At 37.3% G+C, this 22,408-nt stretch overlaps 1 protein-coding gene across 1 annotated transcript; it reads right to left on the bottom strand.

The window, feature by feature from the left end:
• Window positions 1–500: 500 nt before the first annotated feature.
• Window positions 501–21,600, bottom strand: LOC137055705 (FERM domain-containing protein 6). Its single transcript, XM_067429585.1, has 13 exons — window positions 21,505–21,600; window positions 20,774–20,864; window positions 20,521–20,600; window positions 14,324–14,382; window positions 10,834–11,014; window positions 10,554–10,709; window positions 7,913–7,978; window positions 7,444–7,512; window positions 7,151–7,282; window positions 7,093–7,111; window positions 5,775–5,915; window positions 1,770–1,937; window positions 501–508 (listed from the first exon to the last, which is right to left on the bottom strand). The coding sequence occupies exons 1-13, from the start codon at window positions 21,574–21,576 to the stop codon at window positions 501–503; spliced, it is 1,242 nt and encodes a 413-aa protein (XP_067285686.1). The 5' UTR covers window positions 21,577–21,600.
• Between the last annotated feature and the right edge of the window lie 808 nt (window positions 21,601–22,408).

The following is a 22,408-nucleotide window of genomic DNA, read 5'->3' as shown; positions in this document are numbered from 1 at the left end:
CGTGGTTGAAAATCTGTTTTATATTTTTAGGTTCAAGGGGAGAAAGTGGATTAACGGGTGGAATATTCGAATTCCACGCGTGGGCGGAAATGCACTTTCCTTTCCGCTGATTGGTCAAAGATGCACAGTAAATATTTTGTCGACCAATCAGCGGGGGCGTTTCATTTTCACCCACACGTGGAAATCAAATATTAAAGCCATTTATTAAGCTAAAGCCTCTGAAGCTAAAAATATAAAAAGCTAGCCGAATTCTTGTTTTTTTTTTCTTTTTATAATTTTTTTTTATCAAAACGAAGAACTAATAAATGAGCCGTTTTCTAATTTTTGTACTTTCAATATTAGGCGAAATCGAAAAATAAACGGAACAGCCCATCATCTCCAAAGCGGTCTTCCTTTCCGTTGCTCTTAGGTTGTCACTTCCTTGTTGATGCTCATCAAAAAGCTTAAATGTGATCTGCAGATAGGAAATAAATGACATTTTAATCAGTGCCCTTATTCTTTCACTGAGCTGTGGAACATAACAGATGCATCAGAACGGAAAGACCTTATTGAAAAATCAACTTAAATAAATTTAAGCTGGTCTCCCCAGCCTGTTTAAACCAAGGGGGTAATCTAGCGCTCGGAAAGCGTTCCACCCATAGGGGCTGCCATTGCTAACCAAGCCATCACCTGCTGTTAGCATCCCATTGACTCCCATTCATTTTTGAGTCACTTTGACAGTGAATAACTTTACATCTGAGACGTTTAAAGACTCCATTTGTCCATTGTTTATTTCTAAAGAAACACGACAATGTATAAAAGGCTCCATTACCTTGTATCTTACACTATCGCCCCGCAGAAGCTGTTTTTGTAAAAATAGGCTAACGATTGCGTCATAACCAACGCGACCCTGTCGCACAGTTGAGAAATTACCGTATAGACCTGAGGAGACACTCCCAGGCAATCTTTTACTGTCTATGAGGCAGTCGGGGGGACGTGGAGACATGTCCTGGAGACTAGTCTGATAAAGTCAAGGGGGAAGAATGGGGAGAAGCCCATAGTGAGCCAAAAGCAACGGGAGAAAATATTTAAACAACGTGATTCAGATTTCGCTTTCCACATCTACTAGAAGACTCACAGCTGTCAGACAGGAGGCTCACGTCACATCTACGTCCTCAAGCTCAGTCTGAGCCTGCGCAGTTCGCTCAGCCATCAGGAAGTGAGTGCCCCTAGGTTGACTTCATTATTTCGCCGTAGACGTCAATGGGGTCGCTGTGTCCATTTCTTTTACTGTCTATGGTTTAAACAGGCCTATTGGCTGGTTTAGGACACTTTCAGCTAGTCATGAGAACCAATTGTGAGCAGTTAGAGTTCAAGTAGGTTTATTTCAGCAGGGTAGGCTAGTTTGTTGTTTACTGATTTTATTCATTTGACCATTTTATGGAAATTATTTGTGTACACTACCATCAAAAAAGGTAAACAGCAGTGTCACATGATCCTGCAGAAATCATTATATGCTGATTTGCTTTTCAGAAACATTTCTTATTATTATCAAATTTAAAACAGCTGTCTAGCTTGACATTTTTAGTGTAAACTGTGATAACTTTTTCAGTAGAAAATTAAAAAAAGAACCGCATTATTTGAAATAAAAATATTTTATTATAAATGTATACTGTCACGTTCAATCATTTCAATGCATCATTGCTAAAAGTATTAATTTCTTTTTTTTTAAAATCTTACTGACCCTACTGAACTATATTGTATGTAATGATACAACATCCTGGTCTTGCCTTTCCAGTGAGAAATTGGCAGAAGTAAAGGACCATCCACAGATACACCCTCCACCAGCTCAGTTAAATGCAGGATGTCTTCAGGGTCATCTACAAACATTTCTTCTGGCTCATCAACACTCATCTCTAAGCCAAAAGGGCCCTTGGAAACATCACTATCTGCACATGCTGCACAAATAAAGACATGAATAAATGCTCCTTTAAATCTGTTAGACATTCATCTTGAAGTCACAAACAGAATCAGCTTTTACTTAAAGGTTAAAAGATGAATGATTTGAGAAGCAAAATTGCATTAGAAACTTGAATTGTATTGCTCCGTTACTTTAAGATTTAAATATAATTTGGGATTAAGATAAAAGGCCACTGTGATGACCTGATCTGACACTGTGAGTTTCCGGCTGACTTTCAAACGTGATAGAAGGCTTTGTTTTGGCAGGAGAGGTATATAAGTGCATCTGGAAAGTCTTCACAGTACTTCACTTTTTCCACATTTTGTTGTTACAGCCTTATTCCAAAATGGATTTAATTCATTATTTTCCTCAAAATTCTACAAACAATGCCCCATAATGATAACATAAAATAATTTTGTAAGTTTTAAATCTTTGCAAATGTATTTTCTGAAAATGACATACCGAAAGAAAAAAACCCTCTGCAGCTCTCAAAGGTGCACTTTGTAGTATTTTTGCAGTAAAATATCCAACAACCACTAGGCCATGTTATATACGCATTTTGTTCAGTTGAGTTCTTACAATATCCCAAAAGTTTCCAACTATTTGTACATTTTGAGTAAATTGCTATTTTAACCAAGGAGCCGGGACATCTGAGGTAGTCAATTTGGTCATATCTGCTTTACCCTCAGTTTCCGGATTTATTCTGCAGAAGTGCTTTACTCTTAGCAGTGTCTCAGCAGCCGCCGAGCGAATGCACAGAGTAACGTCATAACATCATTTTCAACACAAATGTATCTAATATGATAAACAGAGCTACGTTACCTCATACTCATGACCGGAAAAGCGGATATAACGTCGGAGCCTGGCGACATATGTCCCGTTAACAATCGCTCCAGCAGCCTTGCTCAGCTCCACCACACTCCTTCATGCTCTGCTTCATACAACAGTTAGTTAATAACCGCATACATAAACATGATTTTTGCCAGAGTCCTATTCTGATTCTTTTCCACCGGCTGTGAGGTGAAAACCTTATGTCCCAAGATGCTGCACTCAAACTTGGCGTCATCGAACTATCCCTTTGTTTTGAAAAGGAAATGAAGGTGAGACCAAAAAGCTGTCAAAGGACACCAGAAACAAAACTGAATGTGCAATAGGCAAGCAGCTTGGTATGAAGAAATCAACCGCGGGAGCAATTATTAGAAAATGGAAGACATTCAAGACCGTGACAATCACCCTCAATCTGGGGGTCTACGTAAAATCTCACCCTGTGGAGTCAAAAATCCCAGAACCACATGGGGGACCTAGTGAATGACCTGCAGAGAGCTGGGACCAAAGTAACAAAGGCTACCATTAGTAACACATTAGACCATTATTCCTGAGTGCCAGACATGTCCCCCTGCTTAAGCCAGTACATGTCCGGGCCTGTCTGAAGTTTGCTAGAGAACATTTGGATGATCCAGAAGAGGATTGTGAGAATGTCATATGGTCAGATGAAACCACCAGATTAAACCCACCTGAACCAGCTAATCAAGGTCTTACTCATACTAGATACCTCCAACAGGTGTGTTTAGGCAAGCAAGAGCTAAACTCTGCAGGACAGCGGCCCTCCAGGACCAAGTTTGGAGAGCCCTGATGTAAAGTAAAGAATGAATGGGGTCATGTGTCATGAAATTTTGAGTAAAAACCTCTTTCCATCAGCAAGGGCATTGAAGATGAAACATGGCTGGGTCTTTCAGCATGACAATGATCCCAAACACAACGCCCTGGCAACGAAGGAGTGGCTTCATAAGAAGCATTTCAAGGTCCTGGAGTGGCCTAGATCTCAACCCCATAGAAAATATTTGGAGGGAGTTCTGAAAATCTGTTTTGCCCAGCGACAGCCCCAAAACATCACTGCTCTAGAGGAGATCTGCATGGAGGAATGAGTCAAACTACCAGCAACAGTGTGTAAAAACCTTGTGGCGAAAACATTTGACCTTTGTCATTGCCAACAAAGGGTATATAACAAAGTATTGAGATTCATTTTTGTTATTGACCAAATACTTATTTTCCACCATAATTTGCAAATAAATTCTTTAAAAATCAGACAATGTGATTTTCTGGATTTTTTTTCTCATTCCGTCTCTCATAGTTGAAGTGTACCTATGATGAAAATGACAGGCCTCGCTCTTATCTTTTTAAGTGGGAGAACTTGCACAATTGCTGGCTGACTAAATACTTTTTTGCCCCACTGTACATGCAACATTTCAGTTTTAAATGTTAGCTAGATTATGTTCATTACATGTCTACCGATTAGTGTTTATGCTAAAATATAATAAAATAATGGTTTCTGTTTTTAAAAACATATATCGCATGTTGTTATTATGTGCAGTGAGTTGGTAATGTGATTTGAGTTCTGCACTTCAGAACTTCCATTAAGGGAGCATAGTGACCATCGATGCACCCTGGGTTTTGCGGTGCATTGTGGGACTTTTTAGGAAGTAAACGTTTCAGTGCACTGGAAGGATTCTGTGATTTAGACATCCCTTAAAATGGCCGACTTCCTGATCAGTGCCCTGACTACTGAACTAGGGAGCTGATTGAGACGCACCCACAGATTTTGACTTGTTGCGTCAGAACCAAAACCAGCAATAAACATTTTTACAGACTTTTGATTGGCCAACATGACTTTACGGGTTATATTGCCACCGGTTTGGCATGCTCTTGACAGTGCTTCATAGTGTGTTTTGCGTTTTCATGGGGAGACAATTTTTTTTTTTTTTAACAGAGAAGCTAAAAACTCTGTTTATAAAAATACAGTGTACATGTGGACTAAGCCTAAAATGCATGGGAGATCGTCAGATTACTGATTACCGATATGTCATTGAAAATGCATGGGTCTGATTGATTAACTCAAAACGGTCAAATAAACAAAGAAGAATTATTATTTTTTTACCATATTTTTTTAGTTGTTTTGGATTAAAAAGTGGGATGCTAAGAGTGGACTCTTACATTAAAATGTATGCTGGTGTTTCTTGGCTTTGTCTGATCTGATCTGCATGATAGGAGATGAAAGATGAGTACTGCATTTTTTTGTTCATGTTTACATTGTCGGTCCTTCAGCATTTAATTTAACCCTTTTCTCTCTGGTGTAATTATTGCAAGAACCAGTTCAGAAAAAGAATCGTGTGTTTTAGCTTTTACATGATGCATAGTTTGTGATAGTTGATTGAATATTTTTAATAAAATGTTTGTCATGCCCAAAAGTAGGTGTGCCAAGCTTGTAGCATCATACTCACAAAGAGGCTGTAATTTGTGCCAAAGGTGCTTCAACAAAGTATTGAGCAAAGGCTGTGAATACTTATGCACAAAAAATTTTTTTCAAACAAATGTATTTTACATTGTCATTACAGGGTAGAATTTGAGAAAAAGAATGATTTTAATCCATTTTGAAATAAGGCTGTAAGATAACATGTGGAAAAAGTGAAGTGCTGTGAATACTTTTCGGATGCACTCTACAGCAGTGGTTACTGTGGAAGACAGTTACTGTGCTCCTCCTGAGGTTAGGCGATTCTTATCATATTTATATTCTCCCATGTAACTCAATTAGTTGATGAAAACAAATTTCTAGAAACAAATTTCCATGGTAAATTAAATATTAAGCTAATATTAATATTTGGATTTAACATGTAGACTATTGTACAAAATAAGCATATCATAATTTTGCTTCTCACATCAGATATACAAATGGCTCTGCCCCCAAACCACTTCCATATTATTTAGTCCGGCCCCTGAAACAAACTCTAATTCCTAGTGGTGTTGCTAATAATGGGGAAGTTATCAGCTCATTCTTTACCTTTGACATTTGTACATTCAGTGGTGCCAGTGGTTCGCCTGTGGTCTAAGGGGAATTTCATGGGTGGAAGCTCATCATCACTGTCCTCCATGTCCAGATCAGCTCCATCTGTGATGTACATCTCTCTGTGTGTCCCTCCATCTAAACAGAGACAGGACTCACATTAAAAACCAGTAAAAACATTGTCTAGTTATGTATGATATTCAAATAAAGAAAGGAATAATAATAAAGTCAACAATTGAAAGTACTATTTACATGCATTCACAATAATCATTACTTTTTCAGCATTTATTAATATTGTTTAATGTTAATTTTTACATATACTATTTTGAACATTAAAAGTGACATTAGGGTGATTAAAACACCCTCCGTGTCAGAGTCTTGATTACCCTGTCAGAGTTTATTTCGCGATAGACAGGCTGAATTATCTAGTTTATTACAGCTGTCCAATTAAATATGTGGAAATTAAATATTGATGTTACAATAATAAGAACAACAATAATAGGAACAAATAATATTATTTTAAAATTTACATTTACACAAAAAGTTAAATATTGTTATTTCCTGATATCTAATGCATTACATTTCATAGCAGAAGAAGGTGCAAGTAGTGAGCCAAAGGGATTCTGGGAAGTGTAGTGTTGAGGGTGACTGAGCTGGTGACTGTGACAGTGATACACTACCATTCAAAGGTTTGAATTAAGTTTATATATATATATATATATATATATATATATATATATATATATATATATATATATATATATATATATATATATATATATATATATATACATACGTGAGTGTGTGTGTGTGTGTGTGTGTGTGTGTGTGTGTGTGTGTGTGTGTGTTCAGCAAGGAGGCATTACATTGATCAAAAGTGTGGGTAAAAACATTTATAATGTTACAAAAAAATAAAATTTCTAATAAATGCTTTTCTTTTAAACTTTTAATTCATCTAAGCAGCTAAAATTGTTTTCAACTTTTATAATAATAAGAACCATTATTAATAATTGATAATAATTGAGCACCAAACCAGCATATTAGAAAGTAATGCATTAGAGCATAAACGTAAGCATAATGCATTGGAGAAAAACATTGATAAAAACAAAAACAAAAAAGCACATGGTTTCTTGCACACCAAATCAGCATATTAGAATGATTACTCAAGGATCATGTGACTAGAGTAATTATGCTGAAATCAGCGTTGCCATCACAAGAATACTTTCATGTCAAGTGTTTGTTTGTTTTTGTTTTTACAATATTACTGTATTTACTGCATAAGAGACTTTCAAAATTATTAAAACTACCTTCTTACACAGCTCTGTGTTTCTTTTAAACTGACCTTTTTTCCCCTTGAGCCGCATGACCAAGGGCTTTGTGTTCAGATGCAGCCGGTGGCTGTTGCTTATGTGCTGGAGCAGGTTTATGGCATGGAGGACAGAAGAACTATAGAACACAATCTTTTTCTGACGTAAGCCATCAGCGCGAATGTCAAACTTTCTACCCTGTAGTGCAACCAAAACCACTCATTTAACTGCAAAACAGAGGTACATACTGAAAGCATAAACAGAACAACAAGTGGTTTCTCAAAGGATGTTGTATGTTACAAGTGATTTTTGACTGGTTGAATTTGTTAACAGCATAACAACGGAAACCTAAGGACCACCTGAAAGGTAATGGAATGAATGTTTGACCATGCCAAGTCAAATAGAAACTGTTGCTTTCCATTCAGCATCTGGAGAGTAAAAACAAGACACACCACTGGCAAGTGCATTACATTTTTAATTCATAGGTATTCAATTCATACCTTTCAAAGTAACTTTCAGTAATTGAAATGAATTTTAAAAAAATGCAATACTTTAGTTCCATTCTAAACTAGATAATATAATTACAAACAAGATACACATCTGTAAGGGGGACGTGCATGCTATAAGGAATCGTTAACCCTACAGAAAATACTAGATTAGACATTGCATTTCTATCATGTTCTATAATTGCAGGTTTGTATAATATTCTGAGTTTGAAAATATTCTATTTTTTTTAAAGTAATGCATTACTTTACTTACTGTAACCCGTGTTACTTATAATGCAATATCACCAACACTGAATGTAACTGGCTTTGACTTCATAGTTACCTCAGAGATCTGCAGTCCTCTGGAAGCCAAGCCTATGAGGACAGAACCTTGTGCTTTGTTCTTTTCCTGTGACAGCACGGACAGAAAGGAGGAAAGAAAAAGTGAGTGTGTCTGAAACTCACAGATACAGAGAATCTTTAGTGAAACATGCTACAATTCGGTCAGACATGTTTGAATCGGGGTTGAACAAATTCAGAACTGAAGAACTGGCTGCTTTTCAGTAGTGATGAAGTAGCACAAGTATTGTGCGCACAAAAATCAAAATAACGGCTTTAACCACCAAGTTATTGACGTGAACTCGACGAATGCGCGAGAATATGACGCAGATTCGCCATTCAGATACGGAGCGAGAGGAGCGAAGAGGAGGAGCGCAGCTATCGCGTGAGTTCCAGGTGAGTTCACGTCCGAGACCTACACGGAAAACAATAACTTGGCGGATAAAGTCATTATTTTGATTTTTTGACACAAAAACTATTTTCATCGCATTGTAAAATTATTGTACAGCCACTGTAGTGAGATGGACTTTGTAGCGACGTCTTTAGTACCTTTATGGGTCTTGTGAGTGGAAATGTACTGAATGCCAATGGAGGCCTTTCTGAAGCCTTTCTCAGCCATCAGTTTCAACAAAAATACATCAATGAGCACCTATTTTTGAAAGAACTAAGTGTTTTTAGCTAGGAATAAACTAAAAAAGTTACACAGTGTAGCTTTAAAGTATATTTGGGGCACAATGATCAGGCATAATAATTTTAATCACACAAAAAAATAATATGAAGGTTTAAATAACTAACAAAATAATAAACGAATAAATAAAACATTAACAAAAGATAAAACATCTCAGAGAGGCACGCATTAACATGGCCAGATTTGTATAACCTCAAGCTCCTAGGGCATGCAGACTGCTTCTACAAACATTTGTGAAAAAATGGATCGCTCTCAGGAGCTCAGTGAATTCAAGTTGTACTACTGTGATAACTTGCCACCTGTGCAATAAGTCCTCACTACTAATTTCCTCATTACTAAATATTCCATGGTCAACAGCAATTCAGCCACGAAGTGGTAGGCCGCGTACAAACAAAGAGCTGGGTCAGCCCATACTGAGGCACACAGAAGTCGCCAACTTTGTGCAGAGTGAATAGCTACAGACCTCTAAAATTTGTGTGGCCTTCAGATTAGCCTCGAAGAACAGACAGCCTCATAATGGAATGGGTTTCCATGGCCAAGCAGCTGCATCCAAGCCTTGCATCACCAAGTGCAATTCAAAGCATCGGATGCAGTGGTGTAAAGCAGGCCACCACTGGACTCTAGAGGGGTGGAGACGTGTTCTCTGGAGTGGCCAAATTAAAGGGGGGTTATGGTGTGGGCTTGGCCCCTCAGTTCCAGGGAAAGGAACTCAATGCTTTAGCATAGCAAGACATTTTGGACAATTTCATGCTACTTAAATTGTGGGAACAGTTTGAGGGTTGCCCCTTCCTGTTTCAACATGACAGTGCACCAGTGCACAAAGCAAGGTCCATTAAGACATGGATGAGCAAATTTGCTGTGCATGAACTTGACTGGCCTGACCAGAGTCCTGACCTCAACCTGATAGAACACCTTTGGGATGAATTATTGCAGAGACTGCGAGCCAGGCCTTCTCGTCCAAAATCAGTGCCTGAACTTACAAATGTACTTTTAGAGGAATGGTCAGAAATAAACACACTCCTAAACCTTGTGGAAAACCTTCCCAGAAGAGCTGAAACTGTTATAGCTGCAAAGAGTGGGCCAACACCATATTAGAATTTAAAATAGAATATATTTATAGTTCATGTGCATGTGAAGACAGGCATCCAAAAACTATATTTATATTTAGTATATTTGGTATATTTCTGTAGACAAACCGGCATTTTCTATTGCCATTTGTATTACAGAATAAAAGCTTTGTGACCAACAAGAGATCCTTAAAAAAAATCTTTACAAATGAACACAACCTTTTATGAATCTTGAACGTTGCATGACCTTAATGTCACCACCATTAAGCTATCAACAACTCTGTTTTATTTTATTAGTTTGAGAACATGTTTATTAACACGCGGCAGTAAGTAGAGTAGTTTATCTGCGTGTTGATCTTTAAGATCCCAGATAACATTTGTATTGACATTTAGACACTTTTTTAAGTTTACAAGTAAAAGCTTAAAAAAAATAAACATTAAAAATAAAAATCACAAGGAGATTTACTATATATTTTGTCATACCAAAGATAAACTTTGTATTTCTATTTAAATTTATGTGAGCTAATTACATAAATTATTTTGAGCGAATCAGATTAATACTATTTCCTTATATTCAATTTGCAATTCTGCATTCTGTTTGCATACCTCAAATTCAAATTCAGGAATTTAGTTCAAACTTAAAAAGCAGTATCAGTTCAGCTCTGAGTGGCGCACAACTCTAGTTTGACTGAATACCAGAGTTGTAGTAAGTTCAGACAAGAATTTTAAGTCCAAGACCCTATTTTATGACTAGTCAAGACTGAGTGCACTTAAAAATATGGCCTTGGACTTGAGTCCCGTCTTTTCTGGCCTCGATTATTACAACACTTCTGAACCTGTGTTATTACAACGCTTCTGAAGATTGGACTTGTGTTAAAAAAGTCACTAACTTTGAACAATCTATAGATGGTGAGGGGCACATCACTCAAGGTATGCGCTTCTTGCATGAAATGTAAGGCAGCCTCGCTGGATGCCATTCCCTTAAGCTCCCTATGCAGGGTTGGGGTGTGCTCCAGGATATAAGGATTCCCACGCTTCTGTATAATCTGTCAGTGTCACAATGAAAACATCATTAGTTTTAACAAAGTTTTTTGTGCAATAAAAATAAGTGAACAAAGCCTTAACAAAAAAATCCAGCAAATTTTAAAAGAAGGAAAAAGCCACCCTCACCCAAAAAGGGAAAAACCCCAGTGGGCTGAAGTATGCAAAGTTTCGTTCTTCGTAGTCTCCCAGGTCAGCTTGCAGGGCGTATGCAGCCAGCTGGAAGTATAATCCTTCTTGCTCAAAGCACTCAGATCTCAAAACTTTCCCTTTCAGCTCGGCATAATACAGCTGGCGGGCTTCACTCGTTCTTTGATAATGAAGCAGACAGTTTAAAACAGACACTTTACAAAAACATTTTACAACTTAAATGATAAACAATACAAATATTTCACCAATACATTTATTCAGATCTCGGATAGACCTTTACTAAAGTGGCTCAGAATACTTGATTCTACTGGTCGATCACAGGATTCTGTGATCAAATGTATTTGTATAATGATAACAGACTCAACCCATTTCTTTAATATAATCAAATAAACTCAACTAGTTAATAGTGGTTAATGCGTATCATGAACAAAGCAATAAACAAACATTTTTACAGCATTTATTAATCCACAAACCCAATTCCAAAAAAGTAAAAACAGATTATAAAAACAGATTGCAATGATGTGGAAGTTTCAAAAATGTTATTCAGAATACAACATAGATGACATATAAAATGTTTAAACTAAGAAAATGTATAATTTGAATAGCCTGGAAATCTAGACGCACCCTAGCGGCAGCAAATCTAATCTGCCCCGAGTGTAGTCTAGCAACTTTCAACAGACTTCTGAGCTGAAAAACCAAACTCTGGTCAGGCCAATCACCTCGTCTATAGACTCGGTGGGCGGACTTAACATAATGACAGCAGAGTTGGGTGCTTGTAAACAAAGAAGCTGGCGAACAGCAGTTTTTCGAATCGACTTTGGCCGCGACTCTGGAAGACTTGTAGTTAAGCTTTTTTTTGAAAAAAGAATGGCACTGAAGTCATTCTCAAGAAAGGGAAGATTTGTTATGAGTTTTGCCAACCAGATAAGGTGAAAGTTTAATCTATCAACTAGCTCCGCATCATGTTGCTCTGGTTGGTTGTAGCGCTATCCAATTGCGTGCAGAGGGAGTTTGAAAGACAACTGTTTATCCCGCCCCTCGGATTGAGCCCTGTCAATGGTGAGTTCCCAGAGCCAACATCTTGATGTGGTTCTGGCTTGTCAGGCTATAATTTTGAGGGAAATTTTCAACACATCTCAAAAGATTTGTGACAAGCCCCTGTTTACGACTGTGTGGCATCCCCTCTTCTTTTTATAACAGTCTGCAAACGTCTGGGGACAGAGGAGACAAGTTGCTCAAGGTTAGGAACAGGAATGTTGTCCCATTCTTGTCTTATACAGGCTTCTAGTTGCTCAACTGTCTTAGGTCTTCTTTGTCGCATCTTCCTCTTTATGATGCACCAAATGTTTTCTATGGGTGAAAGACCTGGACTGCAGGCTGGCCATTTCAGTACCCGGATCCTTATTCTATGCAGCCATGATGTTGTAATTGATGTAGTATGTGGTCTGGCATTGTCATGTTCTTTCTTCCCTGAAAGAGAAGACATCTGGATGGGAGCATATGTCGTTCTAGAACTTGGATATACCTTTAAGCATTGATGGTGCCTTTCCAGATGTGTAAGCTGCCCATGCCACACACACTCATGCAACCCCATACCATCAGAGATGCAGCGCTGATAACAACTTGGGCTGTCCTTGTCCTCTTTAGTCCAGATTACATGGCGTCCTAGTTTTCCAACAAAGAACTTAAAATTTTGATTCGTTTGACCACAAAACAGTTTTCCACTTTGCCAAAGTTGAATTTAAATGAGCCTTGGCCCAGAGAAAACACCTGTGCTTCTGGATCATGTTAAGATAGGACTTCTTTTTTGACCTATAGAGTTTTAGCTGGCAATGCCGAATGGCACGGATTGTGTTCACTGGGAATCCAGTATAGTTTTCCAGCCTTGACCCTTACGCACAGAGATTGTTCCAGATTCTCTGAATTTTTGGATGATATTATGCACTTTAGATAATGATAACTTCAAACTCTTTGCAATTTTTCTCTGAGAAACTTCTTTCTGATATTGCGTCACTATTTTTTGCCGCAGCATTGGAGGAGCTGGTGATCCTCTGCCCATTTTGACTTCTGAGAGACACTGCCACTCTGAGAGGCTGTTTTTATGCCAAATCATGTTGCCAATTGATAGCCTAGAAATCTAGACGCACCCTAGCAGCAGCAAATTTAATTTGCCCGCAAGTGTCGTCTAGGAACTCTCAATACACGTCTGAGCTGTATTCCTCAGAATCTGGACGGTCCAACAACATCATGTATAGAGTCAGCAGGCGGGGCCATAATGACAACGGCCGAGTTGCGTTTGCGTGCTTCTAGTAAACACAGAAACTGGCGAACGGCGGCGGTCTTTCGAACCAGCTTTGACCGCGATCCTGGAAGACTTGGAGTTAAGCTTTTCTCTGAGAAAAGAACAAAGAATGGCACTGAAGTCATTCTTAAAAAGGGAAGATGTGTTCGGAGTTTAGCCGACCGGATACGGCGAATGTTTAATCTATCAGCGAGCTCTGTTTCACCTTCGTTGCTCTGGTTGGTGTAGCACTATCCTATCGCGTGCAGAGGGAGTTTAAAAGACAAGCGTTTATCCCGCTCCTCGGATTGTGCCCTGTCTATGGTGAGTTTCCAGACCAAACATCTTGATGTGGGTCTGGCTTGTCAGGCTAGCCAATTGACCTAATAAGTTGCAAATTGGTCCTGCTGGTGGTTGAGGAGATTCCCCCTTCTATGTAAAGCCACTCAAAGTGCAACTAGTAAGAAGGCGATTATAAGGAAATGGCTCAAGGAAGATCCTTCATATGCATATGAATGACAAGAAATTGTGTGCAATATGGTAATAATTTTGACCTTTTCATTGTTTCAAAATTCTGAATTTCATTATACTGGGTGATGTCATTGAAAAAGATGGAAATAATTGCATCAGTTACCTAAGATTCCCCCTAAGGTTTTACAGAAAAGTGAAACCAGCATTTCCACTAGATGTGGAACGAAACTGGGCAGCTATGAGCTTAAGATGAGGGTAAATGAGTAAATAGTTGTGAGATATATGGAGAGATTGAAATGTTTCTGAAGTTGAAGAACCTCGACCCTTGCAGCCTCTGTACCCTTTCATACAGGTATGTTGAATTACTAACTGTGAGGTTTGATGTTTGATGTATAAAAATGTTCGGTTAATGTTTTGAGAACATTATTAAAGAACTTTGAACAAATGTTAGGCTATATCAATGTTGGTTGATAACTTTGAGAGAATCTCAACTATGTGCTAAGAATGTTCCCTGTTAGATGGGATTAAAAATAAAATAGATTTTTCTTAATATTATTTCATTTGTCACACTTTACAAATAACAGACTATAATAAAAAGTCAAATAAGCTAGAGTGATGCATGACACTGACACAAAGTTGAAATTGTTCCAATGATGAGAAAAGGACCGTAAAGGAAAACAAACAAATCCAACATAAATGCTTAAAGAAAGTACTTACATAATCAGTTGAGTATTTTCTACAAAGTACTGCACTTTCAGAGAGAGAGCTACTTCCTCCTATGAAAGCAAATACATGAATAAATCAAACCGAACAAGTCAGGCTACGTTTACACGTGGGCGGCTATTTTCATAAACGGACATTTCAACCTCTCCGGTTAAAAAATAACATTGTGCACACGACGTACCCGTGTATATATTCCGTCAAGAGCATACCAAACCTGTAGGTGGCGGTGTAACGACTAGCTCACGTGAGCCAATCAGAATCCCGGCGGCGCTGGCGGTGACACGGACTGATTCTACGGCTGCGTCCGAAAACCTAGGCAGCTGACTCGTTGCCTCGCTGACTTATCAGACTTGTAAGGCAGCATTTTGTGCACAAAGGCACCTTACGAAACTAATTTCTGACAGACTTCTAAGATACGAACTCTGGTGCATTTACTGATATCAAGGGTGAAATATTTATTGGTAATACAAATATTTTAGGTAAAGGTATAGTCTCAAATAACTATAACATACTTAATAATATTGTTTATCCTCCAGCTCTCTTTTTCTGATGATCTGTGTTCGGTGAGGTGAATTGGCGTAAAGCCTAGCGAACAGTGGATAAATTATATATTAATAACAAAGTAAAAGAAGTCTCTTTTAAAATAATGTATAGAATCTATACAGTAAAACATTCTGGAACGCTTTAAATTTCTGTAATGGTGAAAAGTAAAAAAATATATAATTTATTTTCCATTGCATATATACAAAAATATTTTGGACTGATGTGGAGCGTTTAATTAAGAAAAAATGTAACATTGATTTGCAGCTGAGTGGATTTGACATATTAATATACTTAAATGATTATAGGATTGAGAAAGATAAGGCATACTTCATACAATTATTAATATTAATAAAATGGTCGGACTCCAAACCTAACTTTTCTTGTTTTAAAAATGAATTAAGATTTTTTTTTTTTTTAAATCTCCACTGTGACCGGAGTATTTTTTTTAAAAATCTCCACTATAGCCGGAGTTTTTAGAAAGACTCGTTTTCAGCGGAGAGCGTGTGGGAAGGGAAAGGGAAATCTCTCTGTTTTTCAAAATAGCCATGTACGTGTAAATCAAATAAAAGATACTAACACTAACATCTGCCAAAATCTTAAAGGGGGGGTGAAACACTCAGAGAAACATCTCATGTCAATCTTGAGTACCTATAGAGTAGTATTGCATCCTTCATATCTCCGAAAAGTCTTTAGTTTTATTATATTTATAAAAGAAATATAGGCTGTACCGAGTCTTTGGAGGCGTATCGTGTGGGCGGAGCTAAAGAATGACGAGCACACCCAAAGCGGTGACAGCTAATACGTGATCCAAAATCAGGCTGAAATAAATGGAACAGGAGAAACAGCAACAGCAGGACGTCCGTCTCTGTGGTATGTACTGTGTTTAGTGGCCTGTCAACATTTGTGTGTGTTTACTCACAGTTTATGAGGACATGATTCGGTTTATGGACTATTGTATGCGACTAAACCATAGCAGTAGCAAGCAAAACAGTTTTGCACGTCAGACTAGTGTTACGTTATACAGAGAACAGCAATGGAGTAACGTTAGCGCATTTGAATGACGAAGCACGCGATCGTGTCGTTTACTGATGTTTACTCACGCGACGATAGCCAACAGCATAGACATTTGAAGCAGTTTTACTCACTGCCTGCTTCCAAATCAGAACCGAACCTTTATCACTGGGACCGCTCCGTCAAAAACACACTTCTTTGGTATGATTTGGTGAAGTCCTGTGACAGCAGTTACCGTGGAAATCCACTTTGCGACGCGACTAAACCGATGTTGTGAAGCTTCCTGTCATTTCTGCGTTCAAATCGGTTCAAATACAGCGCTGCCTTCCCAGAATGCTGTGCTGAAGCGTTGAAGTCGTTTAATGTCACCCATAGGAATAAAGTGGAGCAGGAGCGCAGCACGTCATAAGTGTTCACGGACGACTGGATCTGCACCTGAGAGAGTGTTTATGGGCGTGCATTTCCTCTCTCGCCTCTAGTCACGCGCGCGCGCGCACCCTACCGGGAGAAGAGCCCGTACGGCCCATACAAGGACCTTCCGCTCTATTAACGTCAGGCCGAGCCATACTCGAAAAAAACTCTCCGAAACTTGTGAGAAACCGGAAGGAGTATTTTTGACACAGAAATACTCCATCAAACGTCCAACATTAGTTTTTGAAACTTTGTCTATGTTTAGGATGGGAATCCAAGTCTTTAACAGTGTAAAAAGCTCAGTATGCATGAAACAGCATTTCACGCCCCCTTTAAATCTAAAAAAATGATCTAGAAGCTATTACTCATCAGTAGTGATGTAACCAAAAAAATTCCCATCATCATCAATTAATTCCCTTGCATTCTGTAACTGTTACATATCTGACTGTTTCTGTTGTGTTTTGCATCACGTTCCTTTGTCTCCGTTTTCCTGTCACCTGTTTGTCACCAGGGTTACCCTCATTAGTCAAGTTCTACTCAGCTGTATTTAGTTAATCTTCATTTATCACCTGTCCCGTAAGGCTGCATGCCTTGTAAGGCTGTCTCATTTCAAAAAAGTGAGTAGGACACTCCAAATGAGACTTTCGAATGCACCCTTCTTTTACAGGAATTTGCAGCTTGTGTTTGTAGTTCCTTTTGTTCACTCACTCCTTGTCTGGACGCCGTTATGTAAGCTGTTATACATTGTGTTTATACCTGTATGTATTTTGAACCTTTAGTCAGTAAACTTAGTTTGAGTAATGTATTCGCCTGTCCTTGCCTTCCTGCCTGAGCCTACTTGTAACAGTACAGTAACACTCGAGAATGATTTTAACTGACAGAAGAAAACCTTACTGATTCCAAATAGCAAAGGGAGTTAAAATTACACACGTACACACACACACACACACACACACACACACACACACACACACACACACACACACACACACACACACACACACACACACACACACACACACACAAAATGTGGGGACATTCCATAGGCGTAATGGTTTTATACTGTACAAATTATATTTTCAATCCCCTTACACTGCCCTATAACCTACCCATCACAGGAAACATTCAGCATTTTTACTTTCTAAAAAAACCTCATCCTGTATGATTTATAAGCCTTTTGAAAAGTGGGGACATTACCAATGTCCTCATATTTCACCCTCTCCTTGTAATACCTATGTCATACCCATGTTATTATACACATTTGTGACCTCATATTTCACAAAAAAAGTACACACACACACACACACACACACACACGCACACACGCACACACACACACACACACACACACACACACACACACACACACACAAATATATCATTAAACACATCTGCAGATGGCCTCCAAATAGCCTAACACTTAAACCACAACAGAAAATGTTACATCTTTGCATTATATAATATAAAATTGAAAGCCAAGTGGCATTTATTTGAACCCCTTCAGCGTCACAGCAGCCATTAGGCCTACATTTTTAAAACCGCAATATCCTATACTAAACCCAAACTAATCTCGATAAAACTATATAATTTGAAAGCTTACAATCTCTAGTTTTCATATTTTGATGATTTACAAAATGTATTAAAGAAGAGCTGTAATTTATCAATTTGCAAACAAATATTTTCATACAAGGAGTGTGCAGACCATAGTTAAAGTTAAAGTTATCTTAAAGTTAAAGCTCCAAACTTCTCCCGAAGTTCCCGAAAAATGTCCGTTAGTGCATGCCTCAGTGTCTTCTTCACTCAGAGAAGACTACCTCAGCTGTTTATCTGTATACCATTAATCACGTTAGACCGTTTTTATAGCATCAAATAACTAACTAAAACCAAACTTATTTAAAGAACGAACACTAGAACATCAGCGTGATAAAAACAGACAGCTAAAATGATAGAAACTATCTTTGGAAAAAATTAATTTAAAGTGCAATTCATGGCTTTATGAACTATACTGTTTCCAGTCACCCAGGCCGGGGGGCGATCGAGATGCTTAGTTTTTATTATTTTGAATACATTTATCTTGAAATGCGATAAAGGATTGGTAGAAATCTCACTTGGATTTCATGCCAAGATTTCAAAAGATAAAATGCATTCAATTTTAGGAGAAAAAAAGTTATGAACATTTTTTAAATATGGAGAAAAAAATGAAAGATTTTCCACTTGTGCTGTGGAAGCGAGCAATAACGCACATTCATGTTATTTTTATGTTTAATAGAGGTTGACTTAAAATCAAATACTACCAAACTGCCCAGACTAGGCCTACTTCTGAATAGGATGTCTACTTCATGAATTGTAGAAAATTATGGAATGGTTCAGATCACTCAAACCATATATGGAAACGGAGGCACCTTTATATGGTGAGTAATGATGAAGCTTGGATGTCACCTAGTGAAAAAGTTTGGTACTGCATACAAACAAAATCTTACTGAAAGCCCATTTTTTGAGATATAAATCTAAAATTTGGAACACAACGTTCAAATTTTTGCTTTGATTGTATTGCATTTTTTTTAAGTACAAGAAGTTTTGTTAAATATATATTTGATATAAAATATGAATAATTAGTTTTACATTGTACATTTTCATAAACTCAAATCTCTCATATCCTTCACTTTTTTAATTTAACTTCTACAATTATATACAAAGCATCTTCTTTAAAACAAGACCAATCTTAAGTGTATATTCCAAAGCATTCTTGAATTACATTAAACCCTAAACGAATTTTCTGAATTATGAGTGTCGAGCATCATAGAAGTTAACGTTACCATAGGAGAAACCTTTTTGATCTATATTCAACTTCCAGGATTAAATAAATTTTCGTATCAACATCATGTTTTCTAAGGCTATGACTCATCTGTCTCATAATTATTCATTAGTTTGCGTGTCTGCAGTCAATAGTTTTTCATCTTTGTCGCCATCTATATTCGAAATCTGCAATTGCAGTTATTCACAGAATTATCAACTTCACGAGAATTGTGCCTCGGCACCGCACCTGCTCGGCTCAGCGCGCGCGGTGTAGATACTGTGATTCCAAATGACAGATTCTATTTTTTTAAAGTATAACCAACATAAGAATTTTCACCGGAAAATATTATCTGAACAAGTAAGTAGCTAACATGCACTTTTGTTCTGACCAACTAAAGAAAAAAAAAAAACATTGCAATAAATAAATAAATAAATAAATCTAACGATTGCTTCTTTATGTGTAGGCCTTCAGGTGTGACAACGCAAAGATTTGCTCAAATTTCTCACGGAAATCCACCAGTACCACTGGAATTAAAAACCATATGACAAGCTTACCGTTGTAAATCGAGCTAAGGTAACCAGATCGTTTTGAACACACACACACACACACACACACACACACACACACACACACACACACACACACACACACACACACATGTCGTGTTTTCATGTTTTATGGGGACATTCCATAGGCGTAATGGATTTCATACTGTACAAACTGTACATCCTATCCCCTTACACTGCCCCTGCCCCTAAACCTACCCATCACAGGAAACATTCTGCATTTTTACTTTCTCAAAAAAACTCCTTCTGTGTGATTTATAAGATGTTTTCCTCATGGGGACCTAAAAATGTCCCCACAACGACAAGGATTTCGGATATTGCCATCTTTGTGGGGACATTTTGTCCCCATAACGTAGGGATTACCAGGCCACACACACACACACACACACACACACACACACACACACACACACACACACACACACACACACACACACACACACACACACACACGTTTTGGCTGGTTATGTACTTGCTCAAATTTATTTTGGATAATGTTTAACCCAAAAAAGTTATGAGCTTCATCTATAAGTTCGAAAAGTGAATTTTCATGTCTATGTTAAAAAAGGGGGGTGATGCTTAAATACAATACATTTTAAAAAAGAAGTTTAATTTTATAGTATTTAAAAAATAATACTTTCGTTCAAGAATGCGTTAAATTTATCAAAAGTAAAAGTAGGACTTTCACTCTGGACTTTTACACAAGATTTCTATTTCAAATACATGTTTTAAACTTAGCACATTAAATTAATATTAATCTTTGATAATAATATTATTTTGAACACAAAAACAGCATATTAGAATGCTAAGGATCATGTGACACTGAAGACTGCATTAAAGGATTAATTTGTGCTTGATTTTACCTTTGATGCATTCTTTTTCCAGGACTTTGGCAGGTACACGGACAATTTTTGCTCCAGATCTAGGAAAAGCGGTTGATGATCTGGTGAAATGGAAGGAGCACTATAAGCCTATATGGTTTAGACAAACAGAACTGTCACTCCCTTCATTCTTGTTTTTTGGTCTAGCTCAGCAATTAGTCAAATAATTGAAACAAAAAAGGCTCAGTTAGCAGTTTCACAAAAACAAACAAACAGAAGGAAACAGAGCACAGACCCTTTACAAAACTCAGACCAAAGAGATGAAGATCTGAGATGCCGAGCAGCTCAGACAGCTGGTTGAACACGTCTTGACCTCTGGCCTTAAGCTGGAATACAGACATGCTAAACAATATAATTACACTGTAAAACATTTTTGAAAATTTTCTAGTGACTGATCACATCTACATTTTTCAGTTGGCCAAATTGAATTTCTGTGAATTGTTGCAATTTAATTAACAGAAATTCAATTTGGCCAACTAAATTTTTTAGATGTGATCACACTTGAACATTTTCAATTGAAGACTGAATATCTTTTTTGCATATAAACTCCCCAAAAACATGTCATGTTTTCATTATTCACAGGTAGTTTAAGATTGACTTTTGATTTTATTTTTATATATATATATAAGGGAATTTTTATATTTTAAAAGCTATTACAATAATAATAATAAAAACTTTTTTGGTGAGTTTATAGAGTAATAAATTTCTCAATGTAAAAATGATTATATTATGAGCTCAAGACTGTATTACGTTTGAGAAAATGACCACATTATTAACATTTTGTTACAATAATAATGTAGTATTTTTTACGAGTCGCTACAGACTCTGTCATAACATCGCCTTCACAAAGACACAAATGCAAAAATATAACATTCTAACAAATACAAAAGTGGCGGTCACTCCTAAATCTGCCCTCCATGTCAATATCACTGATAATAACGTATAAAAACATCTTCACACACTTACCCCAACAGTCAGATTTAGTTTAGTGTTATTAGGCAGAATAACACTGAGACTTCTGCTTTGGTTCTTCATCATTGCGGATGTGCTCTCTATGAGGTCCTCTTCTTTAGTGGTCTTCTTGAATTGTTGTCGTGGGCAGAGTTCTCCTCCACCTCTCCTTAATGCCCTCCCTTTTAAAAGTGCATTTTATTTTATTTGATTACACACACACACGCACGCACACACACACTTTTGTTAAATGTGGGGACATTCCATTGGCGTAATGGTTTTTATACTGTACAAAACATATTTTTTATCCTCCTACACAGTCCCTACCCATCACAGAAAACATTCAGCATTTTTACTTTCATAAAAAAGAAGAATATATATATATATATATTTCAGTATGTTTTAAAAGTCTTTTGAAAAGTGAGGACATGGGTAATGTCTTCATATTACACCATTTCCTTGTAATACCTATGTCATACAATTTTTTGTCCTGTATTTCACAAAAACAGACACACACACACACACACACACACGTTTTAGAGGGTTTCTATGGGTTTACTAGATGGTCAGCTTGATAGCTAGACCACTTTAAACCAGCATAGTTTAGGCTGGCTTAAAACTTTTTGAAAACGCTTGAAAACAAACATCAGGGGTTTTCAATCTTTTAGATGCCACGGACCCCAAGTATGAGCATCTTTGTGTGAGGGTCCATCATCCTAAAATGTATAAGGCATCAGTCTTTTATAAACACAATCAATTTATATCCTACACAAAACAATTAATATAAATATTAAATTTGTTTAATGTACATTATTATATATTTTTTTCTACTCAATGTAGTATTGTATTGTTATATGCATTATTTAATTAGTCACATTTTTATTTATATTAATATTTATTTTATTGTAATCTAATTTGA

The sequence above is a fragment of the Pseudorasbora parva genome, chromosome 21 (assembly GCF_024679245.1).
Source record: "Pseudorasbora parva isolate DD20220531a chromosome 21, ASM2467924v1, whole genome shotgun sequence".
NCBI lineage: Eukaryota > Metazoa > Chordata > Actinopteri > Cypriniformes > Gobionidae > Pseudorasbora > Pseudorasbora parva.
This window is presented reverse-complemented; position numbering and strand designations above follow the sequence as displayed.